The sequence below is a fragment of the Myotis daubentonii genome, chromosome 14, assembly GCF_963259705.1.
Source record: "Myotis daubentonii chromosome 14, mMyoDau2.1, whole genome shotgun sequence".
Classification (NCBI taxonomy): Eukaryota; Metazoa; Chordata; class Mammalia; order Chiroptera; family Vespertilionidae; genus Myotis; species Myotis daubentonii.
The window spans coordinates 27,426,168-27,441,072 of NC_081853.1; the positions used below are offsets into that span (position 1 = coordinate 27,426,168).

A 14,905-nucleotide genomic window follows, 5' to 3' on the forward strand; every position below is an offset into this window, starting at 1 on the left:
AAAGGGTTGCTGTTCTCAGCCAAACATTCTAAAAAAGTCGATTTGACGTCTTAGATGTCAAGCATTAAATAATAAAAATGTAGTCACATTTCTATTGTAACCAGTCCTTTCATTAGTTGTCTAAATTTTGAGTGTTTCATTTTAAAAATTGCACATCTGCTCACTGACCATCTTGCTTAAAGAATCATGAGCAAGGGTTGCTGACTGGGGGGGGGGGGGGGGGGAGGAGCCTGCCCTCTTCCAGTGGGAGATTAATAGATGGCCAGGAGCTGGGGAGGGGAAGGTGAAGAGTCCTCAGATATGGAGGAAATTGAAATGGGGAAAAAAAATCACTTGAGGTCTGCAAAGAGGAACTGATGGAGACAGAGGGATTGGGACCAAGTCAATCAACAGGTGATGAGAAAAGGGGAGCGTAGCAACAGGAATAAAAAGATCCAAAATAAGAACTAAAAAATATGTACAGACAGGATTGATTCATACGATTCGCTGTTACCCTTTTAATCCAGGTACCTTCTCAACTGTTACAAATTCTTTTAATATTAAACCTGTTTTGCTAGATAGTGAAGTTAGTTTTAGCAGGCAGCAATTATGAAATTTTGGGGGAATTAGTTTAGAATTGCCCTTCAAATACAAAATTGATGCTACCAGCCCGGACTGGAAATTTGAGTTATTTTCCACAGCTCATTTGGTGATGAACTGTGATGCCTGAGCCACCGACACACCCTTTCACAGTGCCCACTGTGACTAACTGCAAGCTTTTGAAGATAATTAGCTAAAGTTCAGAGTAGCGGATGTGATGATGGAACAGCTTTTAATGTGAAAAATGTTAGCGTATAGCAGCATTAAACTATAATGTCAACTCATATTTTTTAAAAACGTGTACAAACTCTCAAAAACTGAATTCATTGCGGCAATATCCCAGGATATAAAAAAAGCCAAATGCCCAAAGTAGTGGGGCCTCAGGAAGTAGATTAGTGATGAGTCTGGGGAAGCTGAGCCGAATGGCCTCTTCAAAGCTGTCCTTATAACAGCTACCCTCCTGGAGCTGAATTACTTTGTCTTTTCTCTTCACTCTCTGTTCAGTTTACATTAAGCATTTCTCTTTAAGGTGTTGAGAAGGGACAAAACATGGGCTGTGGTGTTGGGCAGCCCTGGGCTGGGATCCGGCTTCTGCCTGGCTCTGGGATCTTCTCAAAGTCACTATGAAATGTGAATAAAGACATCTACTTCCCAGGGCTGTTGGGGAAGGACTGGATGAAACAGCCCATGAAAAGACAATTGTCGAGTGCCTGGTACTCCACAGGTGTGATTTGTTTCCTGTGGAGTACAGCAGAATACTTCCAATACTCTGTGATTTATCACGATACCATCAGGCCTATCCAAAGCACTAAGTTACCAGAAGACTTCCACTTCTCTTATTCTGGCTTTAAAAAAAAAGATTTTTATTGATTTCAGAGAGGTAGGGAGATAGAAACATCGATGAGAGAGAATCATTGATTGGCTGCCTCCTGCATGCCCCCTACTGGGGATCGAGTCTGCAATCCCAGCCTGCGCCCTCTACCGGAATCGAACCCAGGACCCTTTAGTTGCAGGCTGATGAGCTATCCACTGAGTCAAACCAACGAGGGCTGCTTTTTAAAAAAAATGTCATATTGCATTTGAGTAGTAAGCATGTAAGTGGGTACCACGGAATGCAGACACGTGAGGAGACAGCAATGTATCGATGAATAATACGCAATATGACGCCGTGATGCACACCGATGGAAGAGCTGCTTAGCTGCATAAAAGAAGTAACATTAAAACATTAAAAAGAGACTTAACATAGGAACAAGCTATTTTAATCAAGCAAAAACAAATTTATATTCATTATTTCTAAAAATAAAATTAGACTTTTTCCAACCCTTAACATCTGCATTTAATAATATCTTCTAAACAAAATACAGATGCTAAAACAGCAAATTACAATATATCTTGTACAGCATACAGTATGTTCACTGTTCACACTCACTTGAATTCTAGTTGGTCGTTATGTACTCAATGCATACTTAAACATCACTCAAAATAATGTTTTCACAATTAACAAAAAATGTGACAAGGCTGTCTTAAAACGGCTCTGCTATAAATTGTGTAGAATATACAGAATTACAAAGTCAAGTATTTTTTATCAAAATATACACCCCTCCCTGAAACTAACACAAGCGGTCAACGTTTTAAACGAATAATACAATTATAGAAAATATTTGCAAAATTATTTTTTTCATGTATAAATATTCTGCCATATTTACTTTGGTCTAGAATTATCAGCATACAAGTCCACTTAAAAAATATCCACATGTAAGGGCTGGGAGACATCACTACATGGAATAACTTCTTATTTGGAGTTACCTCAAATCAAAATGACTAAAATACACAATTATTTTTCTTGATTCATAATCCTAATTGATAAAACAAATCAGTAGATCACAGGATTGCTTATTCAATATTCTAATTATTAATTCTTCAGCCCTTTGTGACTATCTTTTTAACAAAACCCAAATGAATAGTGCAGGTATACATATATACAATGTGTAAAATAAAGTTGAATTTGCTAGCATTTTTTCCATTTTCCTCTATTATATAATACTGTATGTAACTGAATGTGTTTGAACAAAAGATAAATGCAGATACAATATTGGGGTTACTTAACAGCAAAGTACTACAGTATTACAAGGTCAGCGTTGATCATGTCCTTTTCTGGGTGTTTAAATGCTCTCTTGCCCACCCAAATCCGTATTCATTCTTCTTCATGAAGACATCCCCTTTGGAGAGAGAAACTGGAGTCTTTGAGCTACTTCTTCGTAATGGTAACTCTGCAACCTTGGGTAGCCTTGGGTTTCCATCTATCAAATCCCATGAACATGAATGGCTGCAGGTCACCCTTGAGCCGATTTCCAGATTCTGCTCAGACTGGTGATCAAAGGATAGGAATGCTTTCTCTCTGCCTCCTATGATGGCAGTTTAAAAAGTAAGAATCATGAGTTCCAGCTTCCTGGGACCTAGTCCAGATGATGGACCACCTGTGGGGCAATTAGACTTTGAAGGCAATGTTGATGGTGTGGGTCAACATAAAAGAACATTAAAAAAAAGTGGGCTTTTTTAGCAAGGGGCTAGAGGTCTGTAAACATGAAGACAAGGCATCTGACTTTGGGAATATATTTCTGAGTCACATCAATGATCGAATCTTATCACCCCATATTCTACCTCCCTCGCCACCCCCAAACAAAGCTACTGTTTGAGGCAAGGAAGGTCCCCCTTCCTGTGGCCCACTCAAGTCTGTAACGGGTGGGGCGGAGCGTGTGTTTCTGTTGTCCTTTTGTTTTATACTAGTATCTGCTTGTGGGCTGCATACTCTCCAAGAAAACTATCATTGTAGGGATTAGGCTTTCTGTCCCTTCCCAGCGCTGGGCCCTCACCACTGCACGCATGCTTTGCGTTACATTTCCTAGACACTCCTTCAGTGGAACGGGAGGTGTCAGGGTTTGCTTGATCCCTTGAGACGGGGGAGTCTGCCTGGAACAGACCTCCACATGTATGGCCTTGTGATGGATGGGTGGCTGCAGGAAGTTTCAGAAGAATGTGGGCCTTCTTCATTGTCTGAGGTGAGGCCATTGGAAAGTAAAACACAGCACAGGCAACCACAGATACATTCTGGGAAGGCTTTCCCCATAGATAAGGCGGGACCTATGTTTTCTCTGACTTGAATAGGCCAGTTCGAATAACAGCTCAGCCATAACCTCGAGAGAACAGCATTCCATCTAAAAGCATAGACATGCTCTTTTAAGTCATATTCAAAATGCTTCCTACTGGTTTTTACACCAGTCCTCATTCTTTGCAGATCTATTGCTCATCGTTATAACTCTCTGCAGGGGACATGGACGGTTAAGAGTTAGGGTGATTTATATATGTATTTTGCAAGGTTTGTGTGGCAGAAAAGTAGTTCTAATATATGCATGTCCTACTTAGGTTACTCATTTCTCACATAGTTTTTAGCTATATTAAGTATTTAATATGTATCCATTGAATTTAAACAATTTTCAATAGTGCAGAAGCTGAATGGGAATGACTGTCAGAGCACATTGACCTTTGAACCTGCTTATGCAGTTGACATTTTCATGATGTCTGACCCTTTTCTCCAGTGACTAAAGACAGTTTAGCAGCCAGTTCCTAATAGCACTAACCAGAAAGTTTTAAATTAGGCTAAAGTTAAACTCTTTTCCCCCCACTGGCAGAAATACCACAGCTAAGAACTTCATAAACTTTCACACGATACTTGGGATATTGGCGGAGTCAGCTATTTCATTTTTGCGCACTTTGTAAGACGTTAACGCTAAAACCCAAAGTAGATATTGGGATCCTTTTTTTCTGAAATTTTCACAAATGAGATTTTCTTTTTTACAATTCACTCCTTCATGACTGTTAGGTGAACAAAACAAAACTAAACTTAAAACACACACACACACACACACACACACACACACACACACACACAGAACAGCTAACTAAAAAAACAAACAAAAAACCCCCACCAATTTATATTTTTGAAGACTTTTTTTTCTGTGTCATCACTCAAAGGACCTTTCCAACAATGGTTTGTAGATGATCCTTTTGGTCATTGTCTTCTGAATCCATGAAATGTGGATTCTCCAGCGGATTTGAGTTTTCGTGGTACATATCACCTTCTATTTTCTCCTGCTGACTCGGGCTTCTGAACAAGTGTTTCTTCTGGTGCATTCCAAGGGCAGCCGCTGTTTTGCAAATTTTGGGGCACTGGAAGCAGGCAAAGCCCTTCCCGTTGTGCTCCCGAATGTGCCTCTGCTCATGATTCCTTTTCGTGGAGAGGTACAAGAAGCTCTGGAAGCAGAACTGACAGTGGTAGCGCTTCTCGCCAGTGTGGATCCTCTCGTGGATTTTGAGGGTCTCGTTCAGCGTGAACGCCTTGTTGCAATACTGGCAGATGAACTCCTTGACGCCCAGGTGGATGCGTTCGTGTTTCTGTAAGTTTCCTTGCACCGAAAAGCACCGTCCACAGGTCTTGCACGGGTACGGCTTCTCCCCGGTGTGACACCTCATGTGCATCTTGAGCGTGGAAGGGTTCTGGAACTGCTTGGCGCAGAACTCGCAGGCGTGCGGCCTGGCGGTGAGATGCCGGTGGGGCCTTCCTAGGTGCCCAGCCCCCAAGGCCTTGTCTCCGTCGCAGAGCTCACACTGCAACTTGGGCATCTCTTTATTTTCTTCTTCCTCGAAGGCCTTCTCCGGAGGAGCCTTGCCCACGGCACAGTCCAGTTCCGCCGGGTACTTATACTTGGTGCCTGGGCTCCTACTCCCATGCTCTTTCCTCCAGTGGGCTTTCCTCATTCTCCTCAACTGTCTCGATTTCTTTTTGGGTTTGTAGTTGTAGTAAGGGCGCCACGGCTTGTCCGTGGAGTCCTGGTCACTTGCGTCATCGAACATCTCACTCATTTCCATGCACTCGGACTGGCAGAGCTCGAGCGGGCTGTCGCCCTTGGGGTCCAGCTCACTCTCTTGTGGCAAAGCCCCCTCCTGCGCTTCGTACTTGGGTCTTCTCCCTCTTTTGTAGAACAGCTTGGACCCTAGGATGTGCCTCTTCACAATGGCTTCATTCCCGATTTTGACAGTTATTTGGCAAAGGGGCGCGACGTTGCTGTTTGTGGAGGTGCCGGGGAGAGCAGGCTTCGCGATGTAGGTTTCGATTTTACTGGTTTCTTTACTGGCATTCGTGGTTTTGCTCAGCGACCCTCCAGGATCAGCAGCGTATCCTGATTCCTCTGCTGCCTCTCCCCTGTCACAGGGGATGGTTTTCTTTTTCTCCTTAATGCCCCTGTGTCTGCTGACCACTCTCCCCACTCTGTCCGGCTCGGGTTTGCCGTCCTCTTTCACGGTCTGACCGACAGCGGGGCCTGGAGGGGCTCTGTGGTTGTTGCTGGACAGGGCAGCCACCGTGCCGCTGTGCACGATCACCGATGAAAACTGGCTGCTGTGCACAATGACCGAGGGCGCTGAGCCGCCGTAGCTGATCACAGATGCTGAGTTCTCACTGCCATGACTCAAAGACAAAGCAGGCACCCCCCCGGCCGGGAGGTCGGAGCTGACGGCGTTTCCAGAGAAGGAAAGGGACAACTCCTTTGAACAGAAGTTATTGTCAAGGTCAACTTTCAACGGCTCCTCTCCCCATTTGGACCCCTCTGCGTTTGGAACGTTGGCAGAAGTGGGTCTGTTCTGACCTGTGGCCGCTTCCAGCGGGACAGCTGGACTGTGGGTCACGGCGTGCACGCTCTCGGGGAAATTCAGAGCCGGTAACTCAGAGCCGCGTGGATTCTGAACAACATAGGGACCAGCTGCAGGGTCATTCACCTGCCTGTTCTCCCGAGCATTTTCATAGGAAGCACTTCGGTAGCTCTTATAAGGGGCCCTCTTGCATTTCATGGGCAGTAGCCTGTACAGTTTATATGGATAGACACTAGGTTTCAGGCCTCCGTTGGCCGTTTTTTTACTGATGGAAAGTCTGTGGTCAATGGCATGGAAAGACTTCTGGTGGTTTTTGAGTATATAGTAGGTCATGAACGTTTCCAGGCAGAAAATGCACTGATACCGCCTCTCTCCCGTGTGCCAGATTTCGTGTCTGGTCCTGTACTCAGCCAGCGCGAACACTTTGTTGCAGTAATGGCAAGGGTATGTTCTTCTCCAGGAGTGGACGTTTGCATGTCGGCGGAGGCTGGATAAAGTCACATAACTGCGCTTACATACGGTACAGCTGTAGAGCATCTGCCCGTTAACCAATTTAACCAGGTGGTCCATCTCTGGCAAGGTACTTCCGGGACTGGAAAAGTCACCAATCCTGTTTCCAGATAATAAAGACTCTGGGCCTGGGAAGGAACCTCTGTTCTGTCCAATGGTAGGATAGTTTTCTAAAAAGCACTGGTTTCCTCCTGGAACGGGTATGTGGCTGGACCGCATGCAGATCTGCTCGTGCCGGTCCAGCCTGTTGGGGGTGCTGAACTCTTTGTTGCAGTACTTGCACACCAGGGGCTGCTGGGTGGGCTTGTGCAGCTGCATGTGGGCACCGAGCAAAGTGCTGCTTTCAAAGGACTTGGAGCAGGAGCTGCAATTGTAAACGAGCGGCGGGACCTCCGCTGCTGGCGGCCCAGGGACCTCAGAGGATACGTTTTCATCTTCCCTGGGGAGACGGACATCTCCTTCAGTGTTGGGAGATTTTGAGCCAGAGAGAACTGCGGCTGGCTGTGGGCTCCTTTCTTGATTAGCCTCCACGGTGGTTGCTGGAGGGGGTGGTGGTGTCTTTTCAGTGGCTGGTTCGGAATCCTGGGGTACGGAGAGTGCCTTCGGCTTCCGGCATGCGGTCGGCTTTTCGGCCACAGCTTCCCCGTTTTCTTCACCTGTCTTAGCAGGCGGGCTGCTGGCAGGTTCGCCTGCGGGCTGGGGCTGACTCCGGTAGGCCTCAGCCACGGAGGAGACGGCGTAGGAGTGCTCGGCCAGGGTCCGCACGGGCTCCGCCTCGTGACAGACATCAGTCCTCTCTAGGCAGAGGCTGGCGGTTCTCATGGAGTCGGAGACCTTTTTGAAACTCGCCCTCAAGTCCAGTGGAGAAAACATGTTATTGCTATTTTCCGTCTCGATGATGGAAAACGCATTTGTGATCCTTGGCCCGTTCGTGATGGCTGGTTCTTCATGCTGTCTCTTTTCGTTTTTTTCTTCTTTAACCACTCCCTTTTCAGTAATGCAGTACACATAGGGCCCGGGGGAAGTGGAGAAGTTGCGATTGGTCAGATCTTCCAAGAAGGATATTCCCAGCTTTTTCCCTGCAGCTGCCAGATCGGTGACCGTTTCCTGTCTCTTGACGACGACCGTGGAGCTGTAGATGTAATTAAGGATTTCGGTAAACACTTCGGCTTTGAGATCATCCAGCTCCAGGACGTGGCTGGAAATGCAGATGGTATGGCTCCAGAAGATATTTTTGAAATAAAGGCTTGAAGCAGCCAGGACATTGCTGTGGGCTTTAAATTTGGTGTCTTCCACAATGATAGTGACATCACACAAAATGCCCCGAATGCGCTGCTCGTTTAAAATGGAGAGCACCGTGTCACTGTGAAAGTCGTCCTTGAAGTCCCTGGAAAGGGACATGACTGTCATCTGAAATAAGAGGAGAGAAATGGTCAGAGACCCTTCCTTCCACAAGGACCTTCTTTGTGTCTAGATTATTTTCAACCTATTTGAAAAAAAAATTTTTGCATGAAAAGACAGGTTTTTATGTCATTCTGTTGTTCCTTCCAAGACTTGGAGTCAATATGAGAAGCTAAATCTTTATCCCGCCCCAGCCTGTTTCTCAGACCATTGCCAAGAGTTGCATAGTTGGAAATCCTCTCGGATCTCTTTCTCTGAAGTTGCAGCTACATATACATGTCCAAAGTGGGGGGAGCAGGTTCCCTCCCAAAATGTTAAGGGTCTCATCATCACTCCAGCCTGCTGCGTGGAACTCCCAGAGCTGGGCAATGCCATGGTCCTGCCACAAGCCTCCAATCATTTCCAAAGATGGCCTGATGATCTGATCCAAACAGAGTTCATGAAGCAGGACAATGATTTTTCTTTAAGTTTCCCCTAAGTAATCAGTGCCTGTACGTAAAGGTATCATTGCCTGCTCCGGGAAGAAGCAAGGTCTGGGTCTCTCAATGGAAGTGGACAGCCTGCATGACCACATCTGACCATCAGGGGTGCCCTGCCCCTCTGTGGGACCCACCGGGTTCCTTCTCTCATTTCCCTTTCATTACAGCCAAAGGAGAGTAGGGTTTTCAAATAGAACTCTGTGAGGTACTGAAGATAAACAAAAAATATGAAACCAGGAAAGTATGTTTCTGAGCCCGCAATACTGAGTCTAATCCAGGGGTGGGCAAACTTTTTGACTCGAGGGCCACAATGGGTTCTTAAACTGGACCGGAGGGCCGGAACAAAAGCATGGATGGAGTGTTTGTGTGAACTAATATAAATTCAAAGTAAACATCATTACATAAAAGGGTACTGTCTTTTTTTTCAATAGTTTTATTCATTTCAATCCGGCCCGCGGGACGTAGTTTGCCCACGGCTGGTCTAATCACAGGCTCCTAAATTAGCACAATTTAAAGGCACAGTGGCTCTGGCCTGAGGATCCCAGCTCTGCTTTTCCCAGAGATGAGTTCTTGTTATTCTCCACACGTGTTCTATAATCAGCCTGGAATGGCCAGGGCCTGCCAACTAGTACCCTTGTGAGGGGCAGTCAAAAGCAATGGCGTTCGTACTGACCTACCATAACTACATGACACATCAGTGACCCAAGACACAAATGAAATTAAAACGTGACCCTTACTGTGTGTGACGCAGCCTGTTCTGTTCTATTATCTTTAATTATAAAATGCCAACAGCAACTCACTAAACTAACTGCACTGTACAATAAGATATCATCCCTGCAGTTAAAAAATAACTCCACAAAACCCCTCTCTGGTCCACAGGATACACTAACCAGCCATTCATTCAGTCTCTCTATCCCTTGTCAAGTGACATCCAGAGAGCCACGGAGTTTGATGTATTTCTTTATCTCCCAGTGGCAATGGAGTCTTACAGTTGGCTCACGGCGCTGATTCAGTTGGAAAGGCCAGATGGCCACATAAACAATCTCTTTTTACCCTTTTGTAGAGCTGATACAAGCTGTGCCCATTATGTTACTCAACATCCTTTATGTAAGGGCCCATTTGATAATTTTGTAACCATTTGTACGCCATAAATGTACATTTAAATTCAAAATATCGTGGCGGTTAATTGGTTAAATTTCATTCAGCCAGAAGAAAAAGTACACTTCTACTAACAACTTCTTCAATTCAGATAATGAGAACAGTATATTCCCCAAGTTTCTCTCAATTCTTCAGACAAGTTAGAATTAAGCTTTACCATCAGTTGTGGTAGCCACTGTGAGCCTGGGTTCCTGGTGTGACAACTGTCTGTCTCACTGTCTTTATTTTATGTTGGTTCTTCTACTCTTGCTTACCCTGCCTTTACTTTTCGTCTCCCATGAATCTTTTCTAGAACTCTGGGGGGAGGAGGGGTGTTAAATCTATAAATAAAAATGAAATGAAATCTTTATGGCTTCCTCTGTGCCCCCGAACAGATCACAGGAGTGTGTCCTTCACATTTACTAGGTTGTAAACCACTAACACACTCTGTCGATGTTTCTTTTGCCTTCGTTGGGGTCTCTCTGTTCTGGGCCCTGTAGGGTCTACTTTCTCTCCTGACTCCTATATTCTTATGCAGTTTGGTTTCTGTAAGGCCCATACATTACTTCAATTCTTTTTATTTTTTTAATTTTTCTTTCTTTTATTATTTCAATTCTTTATCCAGCCTGACTGGATAGTCGCAGATCTGGTGAAACACCTGCTATGTGATTAAAAAAGCTGCCTTCCATCTTGGCTTAGTTCTATGCTGTGTCATCTATTTTGTCCTTTCACCTCAAAATTACTGCTTGTTCCAAAACACCCCACTTCACAGCTCTCTGAACCTCCCACAAGGCTCTGCCTTCATCTGGGGAATACGGTATTTCACGTCGAGCTCCAGGGTGTCAGATTATAAGCCCCACTGACTTCTGTGGGATTGTCTGATCCTTCTCTTAGACTGTTCAGTTAGAATGGTTAGCAAAAGGCCAACTGTTAACACTGCATAAGATCTTAGTCTCACTTATAGGTAGAATAACATATATAACTAGAGGTCCGGTGCATGGATTCGTGCACTGGTGGGGTCCCTCAGGCTGGCTTGCACCCTCTCACAATCCAGGACCCCTCAGGGGATGTTGGATAGCCGGTTTCAGCCTGATCCCCACAGGCCCGATCTAGACAGGAGGGAGCCTGATCCTGTGCGTTGAGTGTCTGTCCCCTGGTGGTCAGTGAGTGTCATAGCAACCAGTCGACTAGTTGGTTGTTTAGGCTTTTATATATATAGATAGAAAGCATCATTATGTTTGTCATTGAAACATCCTCATAACTTTGGAAAATCCAAGTATGACATCTTTCATGGGACTATCTACCATTGTGTGGCAGAACCCTTTAATAAACTAGCACTTATCGAGTTTTAGTGTGGTATCAAAGAATGTCCAAAAGTAACTGAAAAGATTATTAAAAAAACTCCTCCCTTGTCCAATTACCTATTCCTGTATGGCTGGATTTTCTTTACATCGACTAAAATAATATATTGCAACTGAATCCAGAGGCAGATATGAAATTCCAGCTGCAAAAATGTAGAACAATACCACTTTTCCCACTATAAGTTTTTTGCTTTAGAAAGTAGTTATTTTTTTAAATAAAATGTTATTTTGTCAGACACCTGGTTTTATCATAGTATTTTTTCAGAAGTTAATAATTTTTTAACTCTCATTTTAAATTTTGAATATGGTAAATACTGATAGCTATAACTCAGCTAAACAAAGCTCTTTGGACCTCATGATTTATAAGAGTATAAGGGAGTTCTGGGACCAAAAAAAATTGAGAACTGCTGCTGTAGTCTATGAGAAAATGGTCAGAATAACTTTAAAAGAAATTATTTGAAAAGTATTTTACTCAATAAAATTCCTATCTAATAAAAGAGAAAAATGGTAATTGGCATACGACGATACCCTTTTCATTGGCTAATCAGGGCTATATGCAAATTAACTGCCAACTATGATTGGCAGTTAACTGCCAACTACGATTGGCAGTTAACTGCCAACAAGATGGCGGTTAATTTGCATATGTAGGCACAATGCAGGGAGGCGAAAGGGAAAGCAGGAAGAAGCCCCCTGCCACTGACAGTGATCGGAAACCCAGGGGGGAGCTAAGAGCTGGGGGGCAGGGCAAAGGCGGCCCTGGGGCCGCCTTTGCCCTGCCCCCCAGCCATGATCAGAGAATCAGGCGCCTTTGCCGCCCTGGCCAGTGATAGCAGGAAGTAGGGGTGGAGCCAGCGATGGGAGCTGGGCACGGTCGAAGCTGGCAGTCCCAGGAGCTAGGGGTCCCTTGCCTGGGCCTAAAGCGAAGCCCACGATCGCGGGGCCGCTGCAGCTGTGGGTCCCCGCTGCCTGAGCCAGACGCCTAGGCCAGAGGCGTTAGGCCTGGGCAGGGGCGGAGCCTGCAACCACGGGGAGCTGGGGGTCCCCTGCCCAGGCCTGACACCTCTGCCGGAGGCCTCAGGCCTGGTCAAGGGGCCGATCCGGTGACTGGTGATCGGAGGGTGATGAGGGTCAACTCCTCTGGCCGAGGCATCAGGCCTGGGTGGGGGGCGGAGCCCAGGATTGGGGGGATATGATGGTCCCCTTGCCCAGGCCTGAAGCCTGGGTCAGAGGCGTCAGGCTTGGGCGGGGGGTGGAGCAAGCGATCAGAGGGAGATGGGGGTCCCCTGCCCAGGCATGATTCCTGGGCCAGAGGCCTCAGGCCTGGGCGGGGGCCAGAGCCAGTGATCAGGGGGAGATAGGGGTCCCCTGTCCAAGCCTGACACCTCTGGCGGAGGCGTCAGGCCTGGGCAAGGGGCCGATCAGGCGATCGGAGGGTGATGGGGGTCTACGCCTCTGGCCAAGGCGTCAGGCCTCGGCAAGGGGCCGATCCTGCGATTGGAGGGTGATGGGGGTCAACGCCTGAGGGCTCCCAGTATGTGAGAGGGGGCAGGCTGGGCTGAGGGACACTCCCCTCCCCACACACACCCAGTGCACGAATTTCGTGCACCGGGCCCCTAGTAAATCATATATACTAGTAAGACCAAAAGAACTGAAGACAAAGCGAATGCAAGTGTGGTAAAAAACAAGGCAGAAACCCTCAGGAGACAGAAGAGACCAAGGACAGAGAAACACAGATGGATACACCCAGTCACATAGATACACACGCTAATGTTCCAGGTCCGAAGTATCACAGTAAAGTCCTCACGAACTCTCCAGAGCTCTCGCCAGCAAACACTGGAGGCCTTTTCAGAACAGGAGGGAATACTAGGACCTTCAACCAAACTTGAGCTCCCGCCCCTTCATGCCGCTCTCCTGACCTCCACCATCTCACTCCCCGTGAAAGCACAAGTCTGTCCCGACCACTGTGGCCTTCCCACCTGCTTTTTCTCTGACTCCCTCACTGGCCTCCTTGCTATTTCTTGAAGAAGCTGGGCATGCCCCACCTCAGGACCTTTGCATGTGCTATTCCTTCTCCTTGAATGCATGTTCTTACTAGATACCCACAGGGCTCCCTTAGCTGCCCTGCATCACCATGCCCACCTTATTTTAAATTGCTCAGTGGATAGAGTATTGGCCTGTGGATTGAAGGGTCCTGGGTGCGATTGTGGACAAGGGCACGTACCTTGGTTGCAGGCTCCATCCCCCACCCCGGCTGGGCATGTGAAGGAGGCAACCAACTGATGTGTCCCTCTCACATCGATGTTTTTCTCTCTCTCCCCACCTCCCTTCTAATCTCTCTAAAAAAAATAAATAAATGGAAAAATGTCCTCGGTAAGGATTAACAACAACAAAATAATAAATAATAAGATAATAAAATTGCAACTCCTCAGCCCAGCACTTAATGTCATCGATAGGTTCTTGAAAACTGCAATTTTAAACAAGATGACATATAAGGAAAACAATTTTACCCTAGGCTAACTGATATAAACAAGAGTTAAGTTCCTCCAGCTTATTTCTGGTCACAAAAACATCACCGAGTTTCTAAATAGAGACCCAAGACACTTCTAATATTAATCATTAAAGTAAATGTAGGCTACACATACATTTTAAAGAGATTTATAAAAAATAGTAAGATCATTCTTTTCTAACCCACTCGCTTCAGTCCAGGGTGTCGGGTGACCAAGGACTCTCCCGGCAGCTTAGGGCACAAGGCGGGACCCACACTGGACAGGATGTCCTTCCACAGCAGGGCGCTCCCACACCCACCCACGTTCAGGCGGGGACAATGTGGACACTTCACGTCACGTGCACATCTTCAGGATGTGGGCGGAAACCGGATCCCCGGAGAAAACCCACACAGACATGGGAGAATGTGCAAGCTCCACACAGACAGTGGCTCTAGCCAGGAATCGGATTTTTTCCCCGTCAGTGTTATAATGGAACCTTATTCGAGGACTTGCTGCACTTGAACTTGAGCATGGCTGAAAAGCCAGGTGGACAGACAGTCCTTTCCACACTGCACGCGGGTGCAGACTGTTCCTTGATTTGCAGGGCCGCTGCCCATATTCTGTTTGCGCCAACTATCACGGCTTGCGCCCTTGCCTCTATCTCTAAGATTAGCTTGATCGCAGCATTGTTTGCCTAAATGATTCTTTTTTTAAAAAAATCTTTATTGTTGAAAGCGTTACATAAGTCATCCTTTTCCCCCCATCAATCTCCCCCAGCTCACTCCTGTCCCTCCCACCCCCAGGCTGCACTCATCTATTAAGTTAACCTTCTCCCCAGTATATCTATACTGCTTTTAGTATTCTGGGATTGAACTTGAAAACAAAAGAAACAAAGATTGTGGGTTCAATTCCCAGCCAGGGCACATCCCTAGGTTGTGGGTTCAATTCCTGGTTGGGAGGCAACTGTTCAATGTTTCTCTCTCACATCGATGCTTCGTGCTCTCTCTCTCTCTCCCTTCCTCTCTTTCTAAAATAAATTTAAAAAAATATCCTTGAGTGAGAATTAAAACAAATAAATTTTTGGCAATGATCTGACCAATTAAAGTCCAGAATTTCCAGCTTAATTAAATCTTCCTTCCCCCAATTACTCAAGGCAACTTTATTAAATACGCGGATGTAAAAAACCTTAAAACGATAGTTTCAATATAAATTCTAATTCTCATCATGCAAAAAAAAAAAACCACAC

General features: G+C 45.9%; 1 protein-coding gene across 9 annotated transcripts in view; it reads right to left on the reverse strand.

The window, feature by feature from the left end:
* Positions 1-1,822: 1,822 nt before the first annotated feature.
* ZBTB38 (zinc finger and BTB domain containing 38) overlaps positions 1,823-14,905 on the reverse strand; it is a 125,939-nt gene continuing 112,856 nt past the window's right edge. For all 9 annotated transcript variants that reach the window (XM_059663763.1, XM_059663757.1, XM_059663760.1 and 6 more), the window contains one exon: positions 1,823-8,205. In XM_059663763.1, coding sequence (XP_059519746.1) covers positions 4,606-8,205 — 3,600 coding nt within the window. In that variant the 3' untranslated portion in view covers positions 1,823-4,605. The remainder of the gene's footprint in view (positions 8,206-14,905) is intronic.